At 38.4% G+C, this 24,115-nt stretch overlaps 2 protein-coding genes across 3 annotated transcripts; one reads left to right on the forward strand and one right to left on the reverse strand.

Annotated features, from left to right (window-relative positions):
• Positions 1 to 1,921: 1,921 nt before the first annotated feature.
• prim1 (DNA primase subunit 1) lies at positions 1,922 to 6,859 on the reverse strand. Of its 2 annotated transcripts, XM_088407825.1 has the most exons (13): positions 6,434 to 6,859; positions 6,130 to 6,287; positions 5,945 to 6,051; positions 5,779 to 5,852; positions 5,552 to 5,688; positions 5,346 to 5,404; positions 5,148 to 5,259; positions 3,646 to 3,735; positions 3,428 to 3,560; positions 3,283 to 3,352; positions 3,106 to 3,215; positions 2,169 to 2,267; positions 1,922 to 2,080 (listed from the first exon to the last, which is right to left on the reverse strand). In XM_088407825.1, the coding sequence occupies exons 1-13, from the start codon at positions 6,555 to 6,557 to the stop codon at positions 2,061 to 2,063; spliced, it is 1,293 nt and encodes a 430-aa protein (XP_088263951.1). In that variant the 5' UTR covers positions 6,558 to 6,859; the 3' UTR covers positions 1,922 to 2,060. The 2 variants fall into 2 exon arrangements, with proteins under 2 accessions (XP_088263951.1, XP_088263952.1); XM_088407826.1 differs by lacking the exons at positions 1,922 to 2,080; positions 2,169 to 2,267 and adding an exon at positions 2,287 to 2,742.
• Positions 6,860 to 13,223: 6,364 nt separating this feature from the next.
• Positions 13,224 to 22,201, forward strand: LOC148427764 (rho-related GTP-binding protein Rho6-like). Its single transcript, XM_088406324.1, has 5 exons — positions 13,224 to 13,451; positions 14,012 to 14,099; positions 17,918 to 18,027; positions 18,126 to 18,260; positions 18,347 to 22,201. The coding sequence occupies exons 1-5, from the start codon at positions 13,332 to 13,334 to the stop codon at positions 18,590 to 18,592; spliced, it is 699 nt and encodes a 232-aa protein (XP_088262450.1). The 5' UTR covers positions 13,224 to 13,331; the 3' UTR covers positions 18,593 to 22,201.
• Positions 22,202 to 24,115: the final 1,914 nt, after the last annotated feature.

Below are 24,115 nucleotides of genomic sequence, written 5' to 3' on the forward strand. Positions count from 1 at the left end.
TCACGTTCCCCCATTTTGAGCCGGTTAACTGCCAACAGTACAAATGGCTACATAATGGTTGGGAAAGTTAACGCAGGTGGAAAAATAACCTTAGCGTATAATACTACTACTTGGAGTTATCGTTCGAAACCACTGATTGAGACTCTACTCTTCACATAATGAACGGATGACATTAGATTTAATCCAGAGATACTCACCTACTCAGAATGCTATATCCAAGATGGCTGAGAGAGAGAATTTGTGACCCCAGTTCCAAGCGGATATCCGGTTTGGAAGCAATTTCCTTTTCCGGATTACTATAACGAATGCATCCAAAACAAACAACAACAACAACAAAAACCGCAGTGCCCAATTCCTGACAACATCAACACAATTGATTTGTTTTCAAAGGCAAATGTCTTAAAATGAAACCTTAAAAAATATGATCTTTTCCCAATCCGTGATTCTTCTCTTTTAACTATAAATAATATACTGCACCTGTGATGTCAACAGTTAAATATTTAAGGATACTGTACATATAACCAAAGATAATGACACTTAGAATTTAGACAAATGTAAAACACTTTTAAATATCTGGTCTCAAAGGAACATTTCTATAACCTATCGAAATGTTCTTACTATAATGGAATGTCTTGCTAGATATATATAACCGATTGACGTGGACTGTATTAATGGCACTATAAAAATAAACTGGCTAAGATATCTTTTGAACAATGAAGAAAGTTTGTGGTTTGATATCCCAAACTATATTTCTAATCAAGTAAGAGGTCTTCATTTTCTTCTGAGATGTGACTTTGACCTAAATAACCTCCCCTCAAACTATCCACCTTCCATTAACAGATGTTACATTACTGGAGAATGATCTACAAAAATAACTTTAGTCCACACAACACCCCATTGTGGGATTGCAAATACATTTTGTGGAAAAATAAATACTTGTTTTATCCTAATTGGCCCGGGAAAAGAATTTGGTCAGTAATGCACCTTCTGGATAATACAGGAAAGATTATGCCGTACGTGAAAGGAAGCAGTAAAACATAATCTACTGTAATCAAAGCAATTCTCCACTTGCTGTGATGGCTCTTAATTTGTTTCAGAGAAATGTGAACCCAATATCTCCTTTGCGTTTGGTGGATGGTCCCAACTTATGTTATGACTGCAAATTTGTGAACGTGTTCTTGGAAGACACAGCTATAAAAAATTGAAGGATGAATGGTATTTGTTAGAGTCATCTTATGATCTGGTAATAAAACACGTTCATGATTCTCAGTACATTTTTTTTGGTCATAAAAATGGATAATTCAAGTTCAGACCTAATTTCTTTGGTTTTCCTAAAGAATTGTGTCATGTTTTCATCCTTGAATTGTATGAAGAAGAAAAACGCAGTGAAAAAGTGTCACTTGGTAAAGGGCCTCAACTTTGTTGACTCTCATATTATTGTTGCAAACACCTGCCTGGAGATCAAAAACTTTCGAGCTAATCAGAAAAAGGGCTTCTTTCATAGGAGACAAATGAGGGAAATGAGGAGAATGATGAGGAGAAAAATTAGGTTGTACGGGTTTCTTCAATTGTGTATATGTTTTAACCAGATTTTCAATAGGCAAAATAGCACAAAAGAGGAGGTTGCCCAAAAATGCAATTTTACCCATACAGGCCATGTTTCATCAAAATACTTAATCCCATTTACAAAATTATTTTAGTTGTAGTCAGATTGAAGTGGACTTTCCAAACTTTGCATAATGACAGATCTTTTTTTTTTTTTAAATCTTGTCACGTTGTTGTTCACATACCATGTCCCTGTAGACCCTTTTACATGCAATTATAGCAAGTTTTCAACCACATCAGATAATAGCATTTTTAGAAATTATTGTACAACTAAAAGTCGATGCCAAGCAACATGACGACGAAGACAACATTCTTTTTAAGGTTTAATTATGAATGTGTTGCTTGGTGTACAGAGTGCATTTAAAGGTATATCAAAGCAGAATAATTAAGTCATCGTTTCTCAGAGAAGGGCAACCTTAGAGGAGCTCAAAATGAAGATGGTTTGCACAGCCATCTTAGAATTCCTTTTGAAGATCTGAAGAAAAGTAAAACAATAAAACGTTTGTGTCTTTAGTCCAATATTAAACACCAGCAATTCCATTAATTTACCGAGCAAAACATACCACTCTTTCTGAGAAGTTCTCCCTTCCAAGATTGAGAAACTCCATCCAAAAAATGATCAAAATACTTGATGTATTTTGCCAGACTGGTTCTTTTGTAGTCTGTGAAAAGATCGCAATTAAGTGTGCCTTCATTTGGTGTTAATTTTAGATTACTATTGGGTGCCAGAATTCCTTAGACAACAAAACAATGCTTTCTAACTTTGTAATGTAAGGATTAAAAAATGAATAAATAAATTATCAGCAAATCATTTAACACATTACATTTTTAATCATGAAGTAATCCCTCAATGGATTTTTCTTTGCCCATCCTACTTACTGCATTTCTACACATCATCCGTTGTATAAAATTCTTATGGTCTACATGTCACGATAAATATATCAAGCCTATCACAGCAACATTATATACAATTATATATAACAATACGACGAGAAGGCAAATTTCAAAATAAGTCTTACCTTACAAAAAAAAAATATCTATATGAATGCCTTTCATTCTGAAGTCATGGCTGGCAGCGTGTCACAGCATAACAGCTAACTTGATTCATCATTGTAGCACTGTCAGCCCTGCCACAAACTGTTGCTCTCGGACATCAAAACAGTCACGAGATGCAGTTACGTTAGATTTTTTTTTCTAGTTACGTTTGATTTAAATGTATGTTGTTTTTTTTTTTTAAATGGATGGATGGACAAACTATAACTTTTGGTTGCGCGTAAAATAGTGACATTCCAGTCATTTCTGACAGACCAATAATATATTCGTAAACTTACAGAAATTACATCTTAACAGGCGAAGGACAATTGACATGGATACCTTTCACTTCGAAAAATGTTCCACTAGCCATGCGTGTATTTTGCGTCGTGATGGTGAAACGGTCATAAGTGAGTACCCTAATATTCTTGGACGAGTAATCTTAAATAAAAAAAAAACATATGTCACCTCTAGTTTTCCGTTTCTCTGCAGCTTCATCCTCATTTTCCTTGACATTTACGTTTTCATTGTCTTCCGCCTCAACCGCCTTCACCCGATCCAACTCATCGCAGATCAAACTACAATAAGATTCAAACATCAAAACTGTAGGGGACACACAACTTGAGGGATTAAATTGTTGCTTACTTGATTGTGGGTACGTTGAAGGGATCAAACGTATCCAGTTCTGTGAGGTCCATGGGAACGGAGATGCGCCCTGACCATGCAGTTGTTTAAAAAAAAAAAAAGTCACATTGTGCCATCTAATAAGAGTAAAGTTCCTCATATTTACCTGTTTTGGGATGGACACTGAAGGGGCTCTTTAATAAATGGTTTACTCCTTTACTGACATTCACATCAAGTCTTGGGTAGCAGTACTGCAGCATGATTTCTTTCTCAAAGTGCTGGCCTTTCTTGCCAGCCACCTTGAAGAAAAAGAGAAAAGAGCAATTCATTCATCTTAATTGATAACAACGGTGAAATGATTTAATAAAGAGAATAATGACCAACCTGTTTCTTGATGGCTTGTTCCACAATGAGATGCCACCTATTTTCTGGGTTCCTCTCATTTTTGAAGTCCTGCTGTAACTCTTTTCGAGCATGTAGGCCAAATTAAGGGTTAGTCATTTTCATATGCAACCACAGAAAAAAAAAGTTACAGGTAAAGATAGGATATTTGACACCAAGACTCAGGAGCCCATGTCAGCCGAGTGAAACGGATGACACAAAGCAGTGCTTCAAAAGCCTTATTCAAATCTCTGGAGTTGCACGATGGCGAGGTATGGCTTCATGCCCCCACTTACATAAGAAACAATCACATATCGGATTCAAATATTTGGCACTGTGTCAAGCATTCAACTGCTGAAAGCAGACGTAAAGAAAAATCTATGCAAAAATTATATGAATGTTTCAGTAAAACATACTGTCAATTCATAAAAATGATTTTATAATCATAAGGCGGCTCAATTTTATTATCCTTAAAAACCCAGTCCCCCCAAATCAGAATGATTTGACCCACACTGTCATTATGCCACTTGAAAGTTTTGTTTAAAATTAAGTTCACAATTTTGTATAAGAAGTTCTTTAATCTGATCCCAAAGGGGGGCGCTTCATGTTGATATTAATATGGTGCACAAATGCTGATTCATAACAAATATATATTTTTTCTTTTTGTTACTTTCATATTTACATATAGCTCTAGAGAGATCATTAGACAGCTATATAAATCACAGGGAAAAAAACAACTTTAAGAACCACTGACAGTCTAACTGTCAGTAGCCATAATTGTAAAGCTGTAAGTATTGGTGTTATTGAATACAAACCCCAACTAAGCGAATCATTTTGAGCAGGGGTGTCACACTCATTTTTATCATGGTCCATATTGTAATTAAAATGTAAAAGTAGAAGCCAAATTGAACATTTTGTATTTTAGACTGAAACTTGAAGTGACAGTTAGCATTTCTCAGGCCACATAAAATTATGTGGCCCCCATCAGTTTGACACCTGTGATTTTGAGGATTGTAGCAACTATAACTTTATCGGAACACCAGATTTAACCGGTGTGGCTATTTTATAAGTCTTTGAGGTAATTACTCTTTTTCCAAATCAATATGCACTATATAGCACAATATGTTTTCTGTAATTTATGTTGTTTCTGTGTCTGGTACATGCAGCATCCACTTCAACCTGTGGGCCTGGAAGGGGGCTCCTCCCACCTGTGGTCCCTTCTGGAGGTTTCTGATTTTCCCCAAATTGGGGTTTTTGAGTTTTTCCTTCCCCTTCTGGGAGCTTTGACAGGGGATGCTGTTGTGTACCCTATACTGAAAAGATGTCTCTGTAAGACCTCTTTTCATTCTGTGAAGCCCTTTGAGACTTCGATGATTTAGGGCTATATAAATAAAATTTGATTTGATTTTTGATGATTTGATGAATATGGCAAAGACATGAAAGGTTTCACAAGGCTTCATCAACCTATCTCTAGGCAGAGGTGAGACACATGCAATGAAAAGGATATCTTCAGGCAGAAGGGCCAGCACTTTCTCTATTGAGTCCTTCCGGCCCAGTATGTCCTGTTGCTGCAATGCATACATGGAAAAGTATTCCTCCACAACTGTCAGAGATTCTCTGTTGAAAGTACATTTACAGAAAAAAAAAGGGGGGGGGGGGGGGGCTCTTTAGTTGAGCTTTTGGAAAATATCAAAACAACATACCTGATAAAGGGATGAATTGGGTCAGACAGCACCACTTTCTTCACAGTATCCTCACCACCCTAAGAAAAGAAAAACCAGGCAGAAAAACGGACTTGGATTTTAGAATGACTCACGAGTTGACACAAGCAAATCGACAGCACTCAGGCAGCTGCAACGTCTAGTCAGTGTTGTCAGTTTTTATTTGGTAAGACAGGTAACGCTGTTACCTTAACCAAACTGAGGTATTCCGCCACAGCGGACCGAGCAGACACCGAAAGGGTTCTGGCGGCTTCATCGCACACCCAACAATGAACCCCCCTTCTGCCAGAATAAACCCACAGGAGGTGGTGAAAACCAAAGTCATCTAGAATATAGCACACATAAAATATGACGTAGGGATAATTAGTCTTTGGATATTGATGAACATATACTGTATAAACAAACAGCGACAAACCTCGAAGAGCTCTGTCCAGTATTCGTATCGCGATGGTCATCAGAGTCCAGCACTTGGAACAAATGTCTGCAGCACTGCAATCAACGTTTGAGGAAAAATTGACGGTCAGTCAATTTTAATCAATCGACAACCAATGGAATTAAAATACACAGATGTTTGAATGAACCTGCAACAGCTTCTGACGTCATCATAATCAGTCATGTCTATATCAAACACCAGTTCCTTCTCCAGAGCTTGGAAGGTTCCAGACTTCACTGTGTTATGTTGACTAGGCTGTAAGCAGAAATAAATAAAACAGTCAATTATTAATAAATCCAATTGTTAAAATGGTGACACGTGGTGCCGTCATACTCTGTGACTGTAGACTGCTCCAATGTCAATTTTGTAAGGATTCATCTTCTGCATTTCCCTCTCTAGCTCGTTCTGCGTGGTAAAAGACTGGTAGCGGACGTAAATGTCATCTTTGAGGGTGAAGGAGAACTCTCGGTTCTGGAAATAGTTTTTTTGAACTGATGTTGCAAACAGGGAACAAAAAGAAGAAGATATTGTATAGGCAACACGTATCAGTCCATTCACCATCATAAACTGTAGCCTGGACATTATATTGATATTCACTAGTAGATACAACAGGAGAAATAACTGCATGGGTACTCACCCCCTCCATAGTTGAGCCAACGGTAGTACTGCGAGTAAGGAAACAGTCGTCGGTAGTAAAGCGGTAGTAGATCCGGTAGACTCGCTGGGTCATAATTTAATAACGATGATGACCCTGATGGCATTTTGCAATATATTACGGTCACAGTGCCGACGTTAAACTTCGTTAATATATCGAATGTAGTAATTTCGCGACGAACCAAACAGCGACTACACGGTCAGTTGTTTTGCGACGAAAACAGCGCGGGAAAGTGTTTCGGACCGAGCCAATGAAAAAAGAGCAAAGCAATGACATCGCCGGAAGTCGAAATTGCGACCTTGCATAACGATGTAAAGCGAATATAATGCAATAATAAAAATGGTCTTGGTCATGCTATTCAAGACCAACAAAAAGATGCTGTATTTTTCACGTGTCAACCTTCTGGTTTGAGATAAATGACGTTTACAGTGAAAAACTATTCCTGAAGTGCCTTATGGGTAAAACAGGCTTGTGCTTTATGGGATGTGTAGTCACAGATGAGATCACACTTGCATGTTTTGGAAGCCAGCTGGCTAACCGATGTGCCCGCGGGGCGGCCATTTTGATAGGGGCGACAGTGAGTTAAAAATCAAAAGCAATACTGTGTGTGAACTTTTCCCCCTGCTAACCGATTTTCTCATGATTTCCTTTGTTTGTTTGTCGATGCCAAAACGCGTCTTATCAATACGGACTCCAAGACCCCCCCCCCCCCCAAAAAAAAAAAAAAAAAAAAAAACACCTCCTTCTGGTAATGTATCCCCAGTTCCCTAATTACCCCTGACGACTTTGCCCCTCTTAGTTTAGTGTCGCCGTAAGTTCGCATCTCCAAAGGGGTGTCAATACTGTATGTGTTGAAATCTACAGCATGTGTGTGGAAGTCATGCGTGTTGGTCTTTGAATTTGGAATTAATCTTTTGTTTAGGATTGCTGTATGAAAGTTATTTTACCTCGGAGTATAACTATACTGGTCTTTAATGAAAAACCCCGAGGTTGTTGACGAGTCCTATCAAATTTTAACACCGCATTTTAAAATTATTTTACATAAAGAATTTTAAAAACTGTGTTCAGAACGACTACCGGTGCCCACCTGTAGAAGGCAGAAGAGTTTTAACTAAAGCATAAAATATTGCGTTAAAAAGCACACGTCGCACAATCAACGCACAACTGGACCGAGACGCTTGATTAAAATCTGTTAGAAAATTTTGGAAGTGTCCTTGAAGCAACCTAGCGATTGGCAAATAATTCTCTATAATCTCAGACCCCAGCTATGTTCTAAACCAGTGTTTCTAATCTTTTTTTTTTCAGTGATGTACTCCTTGTGAAATATATTTTCTGCCAAGTGAACCTCCACCAGTGCAAAGCATTTTTGCATTTAAATTTGAATTGGATGGAAATGAAAACATGCGTATTGAACTTTAGACCCTTTAAAACTTCATTTGTATTGGTCTACAAAAATAATCAACCTAAAGTGTCCTCTTTTGGATCACAGAATAAATGTTATCAACAAGACATGTTATACCTCTTTTTATTATATTCCGTTTAATCTCTTTCCCAGTTCATCTGATTCACACTGTTTCAATTTCATATTATTCCAACGACGACTGCTTCAATTTTTCTCATTCCAAATATTTATGGTTTTCCCCAAATTCCCTGTTTTCCACCCCAAAAATCCCTTTGACTTAACGTTGAGTGATTTTACAGTTCATATCTACAGCTTTCACTTTTCACATTTTCAATATTTAGCTCATTCATCTCGTTTTAGGGATCATTCCCATCAATCCAGTCATTCATCTTTTCCATTATTTTGCCATAATTCCATATTTTTCACCCTTTTAGTAATTCACAATTCATTTCCAATGGGGAGGTTTTCCATTGATTCCCAATGGGAGATTTAACATTTCACATTTTGAGCTTTCATATTCAAGAAATTTAACTCATTTATATTGCCTTACGGATCATTCCCATCATTTCAATCATTTATACATATTAATATTTTCCCATAATTCTATATTATTTACTTTAATACCCCAATATTAATATCAAATAGGAGATTTAACATTTCACATTTTGAGTTTTCCCATTTCATATTGACAACATTTAACTCATTTATTTCGCCTTATGGATCATTGTAATAATTCATGCATATAAATATTTTCCCATAATTGCATATTTTCACCAGCATTCCAATATTAATATCCAATGGGAGATTTAACATTACACATTTTGAGCTTTCCCATTTCACATTCACAACATTTACCTCATTTATTTCTTCTTATGGATCATCCATATCATCCCAATATTAATAAAAAGCATTCATACATATTAATATCTTTCCTTAGTTCCATATTACATACTACATTATTTAATCTACTCAAATGGTTCCAACTTTATACGTTAAAGATTGGCATGCACTACCTTTCACCTCTTAATTGACATTTTTGTCACACGATTTCTACTTTTTTCAGTTTTTACCCAATATCTTTGACATTATTTGGGTTATTCAAGTCGTTCAAACCTTATATGTTAAAGATTGTTCTTTCCGCTGCCATATACTTCCTTTTACCTTTTAAGTCATGTTTTTACAATTTCCACTTTTTTCAGTTTTTCCCTTGTATCTTCTACATTATTTGGCCTATTCACACCGTTCCAACTTCATATGTTCAAGATTGTTCTTTTCATTGCCATTCACTTCCTTTCACTTGTTAATTTATGTTTTTGCAATTTGAATACCCACACATTTTCACTTTTTCAGTTTTTCCCTGGTATCTTTTACATTATTTTCCCTTTTCAAACCGTTCCTACTTTATATATTAAAGATTGTTCTTTCTTATGCCATACAGTTCCTTACACCTATTAATTTATGTTTTTGCCATTTGATTAGCCACACAATTTACACTTTTTTCAGTTTTTCCCTTGTATCTTCTGCATTATTTGGTCTTTTCAAACCGTTCCAACTTTGTAATATTCACATTTCTTCACTGATTCAACCCATTCAAACATTCAATGTCATTCCACCATTCAACCCCTCTCTTTTCAGCGCTTACGCCTTCACGCACAATTTCTTCAGGAATTTTACATTTTCTAGTTAATACAAATTTTTCCACAAAAAACAATATAAAGTGTCAGACCTGTTCTCAAAAAGAAAAAATTATAAATATTTTCCCACAGAAAAATATTCAACATAAAGCATCCTGTTTCAGGACTACAGTAGAGATCTCTTCATAAAAATAAATTCTTACCTATTAGTAAATATCTGTCCTCAAAAAAGTAATCATCATAAAGTGTCTGATCTATTCTTAAAACGAAGTAATTACAAATTAATATTAATCCACAGAAAAATATTCAACTTTTAGGGTCATAGTAGAGATGTTTTCACAAAACTAAATCATTAACTTGACAGGTGACGGAGGTGGCACATGACAATTGGGTCGAACCATAATTGTATGCAAATGTGGCTCTGTACAAAAATGAAATTGAATAACCTACTGAATATAAAATGTGTCTTATGAACTTATATTTTCCTGAAATAATTAATTAATTCCATAATTATTTTTGAATGTTTTTTGCATATTAGTTTGTTTGTTCTGTTTAAATTCTCAAGTATCCCCTGAAGTTCCTTCAAGTACCCCCAGGGGTACTAGTAACCCCATTTGACAACCACTGCTCTGAAGAAAGACTATGAGCTCCTGCCATCCAGTACTGTGTGTGATGCTATAACACGGTGAGCCTCAAACAAAAGGTCTGTGTGCATCAGTTCATTCTAAAGCTAAATGCCTAAGCTAAAAGCCTTTCAAAACTCATAAAGGCTATCAATTTAAGGGAGTACATTTTTTCTATTTTTGTCAAAAGTTATTATTTTTGTGTTTTGTTTTCCAGTAAGTTTGCATGTGTATAATGGTGCTACGGTATTCCATTGAGATGCTTGGTCCAGATATTAAGAGAAGGAACCATAGTTTTTTTTTTTTTTTTTTTGCCTACACTTGTTAAAAATCCAAACCAGAGAGCACGGTAGAGGTGAGCTTCTATTGTCAATATGATATATGATATTTATGTAAATTTATGCAATAATGACCACTTGGTTTCACTATTTCCACTCGAACCAATTCAATATAGTTCTTTTCTCATTATTTACTCTAGATTAAGGATGTTACTTCTTCCATCCATTTTCTGTAGCCGCTTATCCTCAGTAGGGTCGCTGGCTTAGTGGCACCTTTGCCAATTGTGTCCACATTTTGCTTCTTCTTTTGGCATAATGCATGCACCCACAATATGCAGAAGATTAAAAAAAAAAATACATTAAATGAATGTTTTGTCTAGATTCATCACCATTTTACTTAGTAAAATAGGGAAGCTGGATCTTTTTAGTCACTCACTTGAATTATATAAACGTATTTGGCTGCAAGACGGAAAGATGTGGTGACTTTGGGACTAATTGTGGAAAATATGTGGAAAACACTGTATTAAACAAAAAAGGCCTTTTTAATGCTATACCATTTGTCCGTGTTTTTTAATTCAGTGTAAGTTTACAGAAAAATAAAAATACATTTTGATGTCATATTATAGTTATTTTCTCACATGCATGCCTCACGACATGTCACAAGACTTAGGCAAGGAAACGTATCTCTCAGTTGTGTTTGATAAATGTAGGTCATAGTTATCTGCTGTTGAGCAAGTTGACCAAAGAATCAGTAAACCTCCTAACACATGTTTAGAGGGCTGTTAAAAAAGTCTTTGGCTGACCATTGCCCATGATAAACAAAACATTTGTGACTAGAATGTCGCTTGTCTTGTTTGTGTATATACAATGACAAAAAAAGAAAAATAATTAGAATGAACAGTTTAGTGAAGTAGTATTTCTTTTGTGATAGAGCCAGGCATCATACGATTGACAGCACCCAATCACAGACTCCCTCAACGTATTTATGGCATCAAAAAGCCATGGGCCTCTGTGACAGCTGAGCGCTTGCTGGAAATGATGCTGTGCTGATGTCATCATGCTCTATTTCCTCTCAAAATGGTTGAAACTTTAATATTCTCTTACTGTATGCCTCAGATTAATGGAGCCATCTGTCATTTATTTGAGATTGGTAAAACAGCTCTGAGTCTCATTTGCCCTGTTGGAGCAGTGCTCACATTCTATTAGTACTATAATCACAGGTCACCCATAGGACAATTTGGAAAGATCCACTGTTAGTTCTACACAACATTTGTTAGTATGCTGGTGATATGGTGGCAGGATGCTTAGCATGTCCCCTCATAGTGCAAAGGTTGTGGATTTGCTTCCAGCTCCGACCTTCTTCTGTTGAGTTTCTATGTTCTCTTCGTGCCTGCGGGGTTTTTTTCAGGGTGCGCCGGTTTCCTCCCATATTCCAAACCATTCATGGTAAGTATATTGGACACTCAAAATTGTCCTTAGATATGTTTTTGAGAATGACTGTTGTTCATCTTCGTTTGCCCTTTGATTGGCTGGCAATCAGTTCAGGGTGTTCGTTGCCTACTCCCCGAAGACAGCTGGGAAATAGTCCAAAACCCCTGCAATCCTTGTGAGGGTAAGTGGCACAGAAAATGGATGGATGGATAGACGGATGGATGTACGATAGATGCTACATAGAATGGTTTATAGTTAAGTACATGGGTGCGCTTTACTATGTTATACAGTTGTGTTTCATGGCTTGGTGGTAGATCGATCGATCGATCGATAGAGAGATGGATAGATAGATACTTTATTCATCTTTATTTCTTTGCAGGAAATTAAGGTGTTGAAGCAGCAGCAGTATGCCTTTGAGTCGTACATTCATACATTAAACATACTTAAGAGACATCAACAGCCAATAAAACAGATACAGTATATCCACAATGATGTGATCAAATGTTCCTGTATATGTTTACATACACACACACAAATGCACATTTAAACATGAGACTAAAATCAAGAGAAGTGAGCTAAAATGCTAATAGTAAAGTTATTGCTCATAGTACAGTTATTGAACATTATAAAGCTTGATGGCAGTTGAAAGGAACCGACTTCTGTAACTTCTTCCTTCTGAACTGAGGTAGAGCTAAATGTCTGACACGTTTGGAAATTCAAACAATAATAAAGTCAAGTAAAACGTTTTCTTTACAATAAATCAATGCTTTATGCAGCCCCACTAACTTGAAATCAGCATTGTGTTCTGATTCATTCTGTTCACGCCTTAGCTGGTGAACGTCACAGTGCCAAATCTAAGAAAACAATGATTGATGCTTAATTAGTCGTTACCTGAGCCATGCACAATTGTGATGTCAGTGCCAAAATGGCCACACTCTGAGATGGTTAAAAACATGTTGATTTTGCATTTTAATTCATATTTCTCCAATACAATGTTGACGCGAATGCCGACTTGTGGGAGAGCATTAAACATATTACGGTATTGTAAAGAAACTTTGGACTTGACTTCCTCTTTAGGTTTCCTCCAACACATTAAGATTACTTGTTATAGAGTCAGATCTGGTTAATTTTGGCGACAACGAGTTAAACTGAGGACATCAAATGTGGCCACAACACACGCGACGTTCAAATGCAGCAATTTTCACTGAAACACTTTTTATTAACAAAATGCTGAACAGAGTGCATTTTTATGGACTGATAAAAGTGGAAATTCTGACCCTTTGGAATAGAGGCGTCGTTCTCTCTCCTGCACAACGTTTCTCATGCACGCAGTCACACAGACTAAGCCCCCATTGGCTGGCGTCACGCTATAAAAGTCCCGCAGTGGTCTGCTTAGTTTATCACCCAGCATCAGCACGGAGAGACGCCAAAGCCACCGTCGCGTGGATTCAGAAAACTGTCTGCCTTTCAGTTGTACGCTACTGATTATTTGCGCCACCGTTGATCCGAAGCATGAAGGAGAGACGCCTTCCGCAGCCTTTTGTAGCGCGCTGCAAATTAGTCTTGGTTGGAGATGTCCAATGCGGTAAAACAGCCATGCTTCAAGTCTTGGCCAAAGACTGCTACCCGGAGGTAAAAGATTTATTTCTGCATCACGCATTGATCAGCATCAGTAGCTTTAAGCATTGTCATCCTTTTTTTTTTTTTGTAATTATAATCCTTATCAGAGTAGAAACATGTATTTTCCAATATATTAAACATTCACGTACAACGTGTCTCTTCCATGCATGTAAAGTGTGACGTCAAAACTTGGCATTTGCAAACTGACGATTTTAGACTACTTGTTTTGTGTATCTCATCCACATCTTAATAAAAATTCTGCCTTTAAAAATATAATAAAGCTTGGTTGCAAATTTAAACTGCAGAAGAGGAAATCAACAAACATCAAAATGTGGTTTTGGTACACAGTGGTGCAGAATTGAAACGTATCACCCGAGAGGTGCTTCTAACATTTTGACACATTCAGCTTGATTATACAGCTCTATAAATTTGAAGGATACCACAAAATTATGACGATAAAATCAAATGCATTGTACTGTATCTTGCAAGCTAGAAAATGTGTTTGTTGTATTGCAGTAAAATTAGAGCTTCTCATTTTAAGCTGTGTTACATAAATATTTCCTCCGCTCCAGACATATGTCCCGACTGTGTTTGAAAACTACACAGCCTCTATGGAGCTTGACGGTCAACGTGTGGAGCTTAGTCTTTGGGACACGTCAGGTAAGAATATGTCACGATTTTGACATTCTCACTGCCTTTCTTCGTAGTCAACAACCCTTGCGACTGTTTATTTTAGGATCCATGTTGATTTTTTTTGAGGGGCTAGTTTTACCTTCTCATTTTGTCAGTCTGTCCAGAGACAAGTAAGGTCTTCAAATATAGCTCTAGGTTATTCAGTGTTGCACAAATAACACAGATTGTACATGTACAGTAGTTGTGTCAGTTCGTTTGTAATTGTTTGTCAACAAACGTGGGGAGTTTGTCAGCACTGATGCACAGGCTGTCTGTCCATCGGCCCACCGAATGACAAAAACATGTTTAAAATGACCGCCAAATGACAAAAGCATTTTAAAAACCACCGACTAAAACTGATGGTGTCGTAGATTTGGACCAACTAAGACCAATGAAACAGTAGATTTGGTCCGTCATTTTAATCCGTCATGGTAACCATCACCACGTGTCACTTGCCGCTGTTAGTTTTGGATTGTCACCTCACACAGTTAAATCACCCAGATTTCTGTGAAATGTGTGTATTGCACTAAGCAACACTTTCCTCTCAATTAAGTTTGCCAGCACGGATGATATTTCAATGCTCGCCCTGTGTTTTAGTCAGGGTCTCATGAAATAAAATGCTTACTGTACACAATCCTGCTCAACAAATTGTACATTGTAGTGGCCTAAAGTAAAAAGCTATTTTTTTTAATTAATTATGAAAAAGTTTTGTGTGTGTGTCTGTGTGTGTGTGTGTGTGTTTGTGTTTTTGCTTTTTAAATATGACTTGAATGAATAAATCGCTTGCTCATAGTGGAATAAAGTATGCTGGGATGCCTGGGAGGTGACATTACATTAACTAATGGGCACATCACAAAGAGAGCCAGAATATTCAAGTTAAACAGTAAGAAATGTTTTTAAAAAAAGGCATTATCTAGCAAGTTAAGTTAAGCATAATCTTGCTTTTTATTCATAGTGTATGTGACAGACAATATTTGTCACAAGTGAATGTGGTTTTCAAAAAACATAAGTTTCTCGATATAAGTCTTCAGAGAGATAAATCTGGATGAATCACCACGGTTCGTGCATGCTTCCTAGTGGACATGATAGGTTATTGCAGCCTCACGCCGGGGGAACACATACAGTACCAGTTGAGTATGATTTGGTTGGGTTGGATGATTGAAGCTGAAGGCTTTGAAAGTTAGATTTTGTCTTTTGTTCAAGGAAAAGCTGTAGGGAGTTTTTTCAAAGGTTTAATTGTGTTTATGTTTTTAGTAGGATGATGTATGTTTAATTATTATGGAGGGGAGCGATGATGATTGGGAGTGAAACATGGACAGACGATCCGCCGATTATCTGACAGACCAACGAACCAACAGATATAATTTTCGGCTTGAAAAAAATGACAGCTGGACGGTGGTGTGGGGTACTGATAAAATAAGGACCTGAAAAAAAATGTAATATGCTCACCTACAGTATGTCTGATAAACAACAAACGTGGTTCACGTCAGCGTAGATCTTCATCTGCATAAATTGTTGACTAAACTATTTCCTGCATTATTCATTCAGACAGGGTGAGTGGGCAGGCGTTCTACAACCCAAACAGTAGTCGATATTTGTGTCCTTTAGCTTGAAACGAAATCCACAGTGGCCATTTTGGCTGAAGAGTTTTGAGGCATGATTAATCAAGAATCAGTACCATACAGTCATGATCATTCTTAATCGATCTGATTGTTCTTAAAACCAGCCCTCAACACTAATCAGGACAAAACAGTTATTCTTACAATATTATGACAACTTTTGAAAAATACTGTCATTGTTATAGTTATGAGAGCTCTGCTGAGTTTTTGTTAATAACACAATCTGTGGTTCCTTCCCATGTTAAACGGAATTCCAAAGTGGCACACTGACATAATGAAAATTGTTATGTAAATAAGATCAATAAGGTAAACTCCATCTACTCCCCGATGGAATTCTTTCATAACAACATTGACTGCGGCATTCTGCTCGGAGGAGGATGACCTCTGCCAGTTGGCTTGCGGAAGACTTGTTTTACTGGGGAGAAAGGCTTTCCTGAGCCATGCAGGGGGTGGAAGTATGTGTATGAATGTGTGTGTCATATCCTACTGAGAACAGAAGGCAAGTCAGGGACACTGTCAGGAGAAAGAGAAAAAAATCCGTGCACCTTATGTTCTATGCAGCTAAATAATTGTTTTCTGTGTTCATCTCCCACTGAGCAAAACTTTCTGGATAAGTCAGCATTACAAGTACATAAGGGTTATTTACAGTGACAACAAAGTTATTTATTGCTTTTCTTTCCATGGGTCTTCTTCACGCGGCTCGATGGGTCAGTGAACAGCACATCCGCCTCACGGTTAAAGGAACCCGAGTTCAATTCCACCTCGCTCTGGCCTTCCTGTGTGGAGTTTGCATGTTCTCCCCAGGCCCACGTGGGTTCTGTCCGGGCATTCTGGCTTCCTCCCGCACTCCAAAAACATGCATGGCAGGTGTATTGGACACTCTAATTTGTCCTTAGGTGTGATCTGGTGTGTGAATGGTTGGTTGTTGGTGTCTGTGTGCCCTGCAATTGGCTGGCAACCGGTTTAGGGTGTCCCTGGCCTACTGGCCGAAGCCAGATGGGATAGGCTCCGGCAAGCCCGCAACCCTTGTGAAGTAGATAGATGGATGGGTCTTCATTATTGACAATAGAGACCGTGCATGTTCTTGGTTTTGTTTGACATTTTTCTACATTGCTGTCAACCAAGAGCCAAACCTCCTATTCGCTTCCATTTTTGTTTCATGTTACATTCTTTTTGTCTATGGCAATAGAGAGGTCACATTCAATGAATGAGCTTTTTTTCTTTTTCCCAATGAAGCCATGTACTTAGGTTTGGTTGGTGCAAGCAGACAAGGAGCCTGCCTTTGTGTAACTTGGTCATGGTGGGTGTGACATACTGTTCTTCTTTTGGATTTCTCTGCCTCCTGTTTCTCGGGCCTTACATCATACCTTGGGTGTTACGTGATGCTGTAGATACTGACTGTTGCATGAGCTGTAGATTTTTTTCTGCTCAATGTAGTCCTCGGTAGACACTTTTTGATATACCCTCAAGGAATTATTGTGACATGGTCACACTTCTCAGTGTTTTGTGTGGGGCAAAGCCAAAACAATTGAGATTGGGCACTCAAAATAGATTCCATTATCTGTCTTTCTGTCAGATTCAATCTACGTGCTCTTATTGCTTAGTTGTGATTGACACAATCCCTATGAAGAGAAAATAGTATGCTCATAAATTATTTTGGTTGTACCATTTATGCAGCGTGTATGATGTGTTATACCAAAAATTGTTTATATCATTTTCATGACCTAATTTAAGAAACATTAGGTCAGGCAGTGGCCACTTTTTCAAACTGTGTCAGAGTGGAGGCAACTATTGTAATGTTGTATTGTATTAAAACATGTATACAGGTACGGTGCACTGTAAAAGGTGAAGTCAAGTCAAGAACTGCCTTTACAATACAGTATGTTCTGTGTGCGTCACTGCTCTCTAAACCTGGCATTCTGCAATTTAAATCTGAATGCTATATTTAGACATGTATATGCACCCCGCATATAGCGTATTATTGTGGGGGGCAATAACCCCTTTTCCACACTTTGGGTCAGTTTGAACCAACAGAAATCAATGATTGTCTAATTGACCCAATTTTGGACCCAAAGTGGATTATTGTTGACCCAGCATTTTTTACCAGCGTATATAAAACGTCTATGTGAAATGTATATCCTTTTCCCTGAAGTATATATCCTTTTCCCTTTATCCTTTTCTCTGAAGGTTCTCCATACTACAACAATGTTAGGCCTCTGTGCTACAGTGACTCAGATGCAGTGCTCTTGTGCTTTGACATTAGCAGACCTGACACAGTAGACAGCGCGCTGAAGAAGGTAACCACTGCTACATCGTGAATATGAAAGATGCACACGCATCAAATAATCAAATTATTTTCTCCATCCCCCCCCAAAAAATGAACCCTGTTTTGTAGTGGAAAGCAGAGATCCAAGACTTTTGTCCTTGCACACGGATTCTGCTAATAGGTTGCAAGACAGACCTGCGCACGGACGTGTGCACACGCATGGAGCTGTCCAATCAGAAGCAGACACCCATCTCCCATGAGCAGGTGTGTCCGAGTTCCCCTTTTTGCGTCTTTACTTCCGCTGTGCCCTGTTGTAACTCACTCGCCATGTCATTTCTGCTTCATGGCAGGGTTGTTCTTGGGCCAAGCAGCTTGGAGCGGAGGCGTATCTGGAGTGCTCAGCCTTCACGTCCGAGAAGAGCATCCACAGTGTTTTCCGCGCAGCCGCCTTGGCCTGCATGAACAAACTGCAGCCGACCGACAAGCCCAGTCCAGTCCGCCGCCTCTCCAAGAGACTCCTACACCTGCCCGCTAAGACAGAGATCATCTCCTCCTCTTTCAACAAGGAGAAGTCAAAGAGCTGCATCATCATGTGAACGCACAGTGGATGCGCACGAGGACAAGTGAACTGCTGATGGTTCAGAACAGTGATGTGGCTTTTCAATAGACTAGACGCTCTTCACCACAAATCCCCCGTCACTTGGCCCTATATACACTGATCATTTGCTGCTGAGACAGCTCAGCTAGGCCGACTCCTTACAAGGCTACTGCAAGGGAGGTGGACCGAGCCGTGGATAGGGTGATTGCGGCATTTAAACACATTACCTTAATTAGCACCCATTTGAAATTCTAATTGCAGTGCCAAAGCTTTCCATCCGCCCTGAAGGCATCGACAGCAACTCATCAGACACTTTATTCGGTACACCTGCACAATCGTTCAATCATTCAATTCCGGGCCGTTACCGACAATTAGTAATCGGGGAGGCTGATAATCAATTTTAATAAAAGTTTATTTGTCAAATAAGAATAATAACACTGTAAACTCCTATTCATTTTTGTTGAAACGGCTAAGCATGTTTTTCAACAACTTTTCATATTTGCATGATGTTGGTTGATTGTTTTTTTTTTTTTTTTTTTTTAAATATTGTTTAGGCATATATCTGTAAAATTCAAACAATGTTAAGGATGCTCCCAGGGTCATCATTTTGTCTTATAGTTAAATGAAAACTTAAATAACTCACTATATTTTTCTATAGTAAATGATTTCAAAATAATTGAAATGTTAGCATTTTGTTGGTATTTGCTTTTAAACCAAGTTCAAACAAAAATAATAGGTGCAGTGTTCCCAGCGTCAGCAGAATTTCTCCTGAGCTTATCAAAATATTTAGACGAATAGCTCCCGAAAGTTATTACAATTTTAAAAGTATTTATTATCGGTCATCAATTTATCACTTACTAACACATTGACAGGCAAACCTGTATACCACAGATTTTAGAAGGTTTTGCGAACCGCAGGGGACTGTCCCAAAAAGCGTAAACACACCTAACATTGCGGCAACACGCTTACACATATGCGGTTGAAGCAAGCCGGTGCTACTCATGCCAGCTAACTAGGAGCAAGCTTTGTTGGCTACTAGCACTAGGGCTTAACAAGCTGTGAACTCGCTCCTGAGTCAGTAATCAGAACCTCCGGAGTGGCAAATCAGTTCCACATCTGACAAGTCATTGCTAAGCTAAGCTAAGCTAAGCTAAGGCACTGCCAACATGTTTAACACGGGAATTAAGCGCAGGGAGTGATTGATTTCACTTTTCCCAGTTGTCTGGTTGGAACCATGTTTAAGTGGAAAACATCCAAATTGGAACAAAAAATAGCAGGTTCGTTAGCAGGTGTACAAATCTGGAGAGAATTTACCAAATTACGGTATGCAGTGCTATATGTTAGGGCTTTGCAGATCGATCCAAACATCACTAGAATCGATACTAATATGAATATCGGTATTGTATTGGAACAACGATCTGGTATTAATCCTTTACCTTTATTCATTTTGGTTTCCCATCAAAACAAGTTAAGAGAAGATCGGGGTCTGTATTTGAGGAGCACATCTTTGAGTGCCTGGGATTAGGAATATGAGTATGATCGCAATTGCCTAGTTATGTTTCCACTGATGGAATTTTATTATGGCATAGTTAAGAAAGTATAATTTGCATAAAACTTGATGAAACAGATCAAATAATGAAAATACCATCAAACTATTGGTATCGATCGAACCCATAATCTCAAGTAGCTACAGTTCAAATATGTATTCATATCAAATGAGTCCTAAATATTTACAACATCAGCAATTTTATTTGTTTGTCTTCACCCTTGATACCTGAGTTTTGATTTGGAATTTTGAAGCCTACACTACAAGTTCTCAAATGACACTACAGTAGAACTCAATTTTCTATTTTTTTCTTTATCAATGCAAAAATACTTGCAAAGTGTACAGTACTTCGTCAAAATTCCCCTTGAGTGTTCTAACAAGTCTATGACAGGAAAATACTTACTCACTCCATAAGACAGAGTAACATCAGCGCTACCAAACGGAATACACTGCAAAACAAATAATTCAGAGCCAGACAAAGACGATCAACCTTATTTCATCAAGGTCGCCGCAGCCATTGTATTGGAGCGTACGTTGCGCAGGTGCACCGAATACTTTACGGTCGATTACTGACAAAGGTTAGCCGTGTCTTACACCTGCTTCGCCTCCTGGAAATGATCTCAGTCTTGTCATTTCTATGTTTCTATGTTTATGCCTACTTGCTTAGGTCCTTGAAGGATTGATTCCCTTGCTGTCCTTTTGCTGTTTTTTATTCGGATTAAGGCTGACAGTGGAGAAAGTAACAGCGAGGGTAGTGGTTTGGCAAGAAGCGCGTTCTTTTGCAAAGGCAGTAGGAGGATAAACTCAAGGGAGGAGACGTGACTCAGCATTCACGTGAGCCTTCCAGTGTCGAGGTGGCTTTAACTATAAGTCTTGATTTTAGTGCTGAATGTCAGCACATCGTCTTAAGACACCTGCTATCCATATCCCAGCAACGTCCTCTGAACATTCCTCTTTACTTCATTGTTGACATTCACGTGTTCCTGGAAGAAACTTGGCCTGTAGATGGTTATGCAACATTTTTCTGAGTTATTAGGAATGTCCCCATTTGCCTTGGAAGCGTTAACGCAAATGTCCTGAGGTGATGCTGATTAAATGTGGGGGAGCAGAATCTCTCAAATAGGCTGGTCCTGTTTGCAGAATGGCTTTTACCACCTTGTTATTTTCGCCTTCCTTAAAACACATTTGCAACAACAACAAAAGTATTATCCGTACTCGTTGAGCGGCCATCTTGAGCACCGTTCTCGTATTCACTTGCATCTTCTTGTATTAGTGTCTGTCGACAGCTAGGTTAATGGCGGACCGGATGATTTGTAGGTCTGCACCAAGAAGACCGGAGTTGTCTGGTAATGGAACAAGACTGGATTTGACCATGTTGCCTAGCAACAGTGTGCACGGTTCCTGTGTTCCCGTCTTGCACGGAGATGGGGGGATGATTCCAGGATAGGGGTGTATCACCTTTCATTTGTAGCATTAGACACAAGCCACGACCAAGGTGACGTGGTCTGCGTTTCAAGGCCCCAATCTTAAAGGCATCAATCAGTAGCACGCCAGAGATGAACGTTGGAGCAGTTTCTCAAGCGCACCTATAGCCAATTGATATTTTATCTCACTGTCGCTTCTTGAGCATACAGTTTCCCAAACAAAATATCTGGTTGCTTCCTTGCTTGTTTTGTTTTGTTTTTTTCCCCCCTGTATATATCTTTCCTTGCCTGTTTAAAAGAATGTTTCAGTGGTTGACACAAATGTTTTAAATGATTGAGTTGATTCTGTGTTTGTTATTGCCATACACTATTTTACATCGTCAAATCTTTATTTAAATAAAAATATGTTTAAAAAAGACAAATATGTTGGGTCTAAGTATAATATTGTATCAAAGAAAACGTTTCCTGTTGGGCTTTTAACATCAACTTTATTTTAGTCTTGAGACACTTTTTTTTCACAAGCCTTATCAAAGTAGAGCAAACATGTTTGTGTAATCATATAGAAGGCACCAGATAACAGCATACTGTCTATTTTGTCCCAGGCAAAAGTGATAATAAATACTTTTTTTCTGGTCAAGGTTAGAGTATTTCATTCAACCATCGACTGTAGGGAAGCCAAACACATAGCCCGCTTGCTCGGTCTGAACCGAAAGGCCAACTCAGTCCTATTCTAAATCTACAAGGTACAATCAAACCAGCAGCCAGGTTTGCACTCAAAGTGCCGATCATAGTGTGCCGTCGAAACGTCAAACAACTTTTCTGCCCCTTAGGGGCCGTGTGGCCTACAATCAGATGAAGACATGGTGTCAGAACAAGCCTGTAGATGCGATGCCACTGAGGCATGAGCACAGCCGCGGGGAGTGACCCTTCCCCCAATACACACGCACAAACACACACACACGCACACAAACATGATTTAAGGGAAAAATGCACAAAAGACAAACCTCAAACACAACATCCCTTTCAATGAATATCCCTTGAATGCAATTTGTTCGATTTTTTTCTTTCTCTTTGTGTGATGCCTCCACAGAGCGAGATCAATGGTGATTTTGAATCTGTCTTGGCTGTTTATGTAACATATGCAAATTGAGGTCTTCTTACTTACTAACGGTGATATTAATATTAAACTAACAAAAATGTCGCAGAATTATTTTTGATAGCTGAATTGAGTACACATTTAACAGTGACTGCCGCCTGCATCTGGCAGCAATTGCTCATGTAATCTAAAAGTTACCTTGCTGCATACACCCATGATTATAAAACAGAATCTTCAATTATTATTTGGCTTAAATTGGACAAAATTGTGTCATTTTTAAGAACTGGATATAATGTTGAGCGTTCCTGCAAAGAGATGCACAGCCCAGACACATGCCATAATCTCCCGTTGCCCAAATTGCACACGCTTGAGTGGCGTCCGAGTTTGTCGCCATGGCAACGACAAAGACACAACCCTCCTTGTCCAGGCCAGTGTGCCGTCAAAATAAACTCTACAAAAAACATGACGAAGGTGATACTATTAAGCCACTGCATATTGCCGAGCATATCATGCATGCAGTCACAGGCAGTCACATGCCCATATTCTCGCGCGGTCGTGTGAAACCCATATTTGTCGGACGCTTTTTGTAAATGCAGCATCGCTCAATAGGCCGTTGTGAAAAACCAAATTCATGGTAAGCTCCTCTTACCATATCATTCCATACACACAACAAACTACCGGATTATTACTTTTGAAATGGGGAGTCATGAATAATGTTTTGTTCAATTAGTTTTTACTGTTGTTAATTAGTTCAGTTTCTGTAGAAACGTTTCCAAAAAAAGCAAGTTCTTAGCAAGTGTTTCAAATGATCAAGAATACAGTTCACGTGCATTGCCATATCTATAGAACTGTTTTGGGGCTTAATAAATACTACGGAGTCATGCACGAGCCTGAACTCATCAAAAAATACATCTAACCCAAAGCCTCATCCAGTTACTTCTCTCTTTATTTCCTTATTATTTGCACTGGCTCTGTTCATTGCATTTAGCATAGTCATCCTTTCATTTGCTTGAAATCCTATCAGGACCCCGCCATTTTCTGCTCTCCAAACGACACAGATGTAGAAGGTGAACTTTTGGCAGCTATCACACTCAGGATGCTGTTGTGACTTGTAGCCTCTTTATCCATTGGCACAACAAGGGGAGATATTTCTTGTGAGGTTGCGTACTAACACACGCTCTGATAAATGTCATATCGTCCCCACAAACACCGAGTCCTCTTTTTCTGTCTCCCTTCACTTCATAATGACACAGTTGCACATGGCGCGCTCAACGTGTTATTAGAGCGCCGTGACTTCCACATCAACACTATCATTTTCTCCTCATAATGGAGATTCTCATTTCAGTCAACGTGCACGTGAATGAAGAATATTAAGAATTCATCTTTTGAACCCTAACTCTTTCTCGCTCGGCTTTTTGGGAAATCGGAAAAGCAGACATGTTTTTTTTTTCTATT

This window comes from Hippichthys cyanospilos, chromosome 2, assembly GCF_059441005.1.
Source record: "Hippichthys cyanospilos isolate Australia breed blue-spotted pipefish chromosome 2, RoL_Hcya_1.0, whole genome shotgun sequence".
Lineage (NCBI taxonomy): Eukaryota > Metazoa > Chordata > Actinopteri > Syngnathiformes > Syngnathidae > Hippichthys > Hippichthys cyanospilos.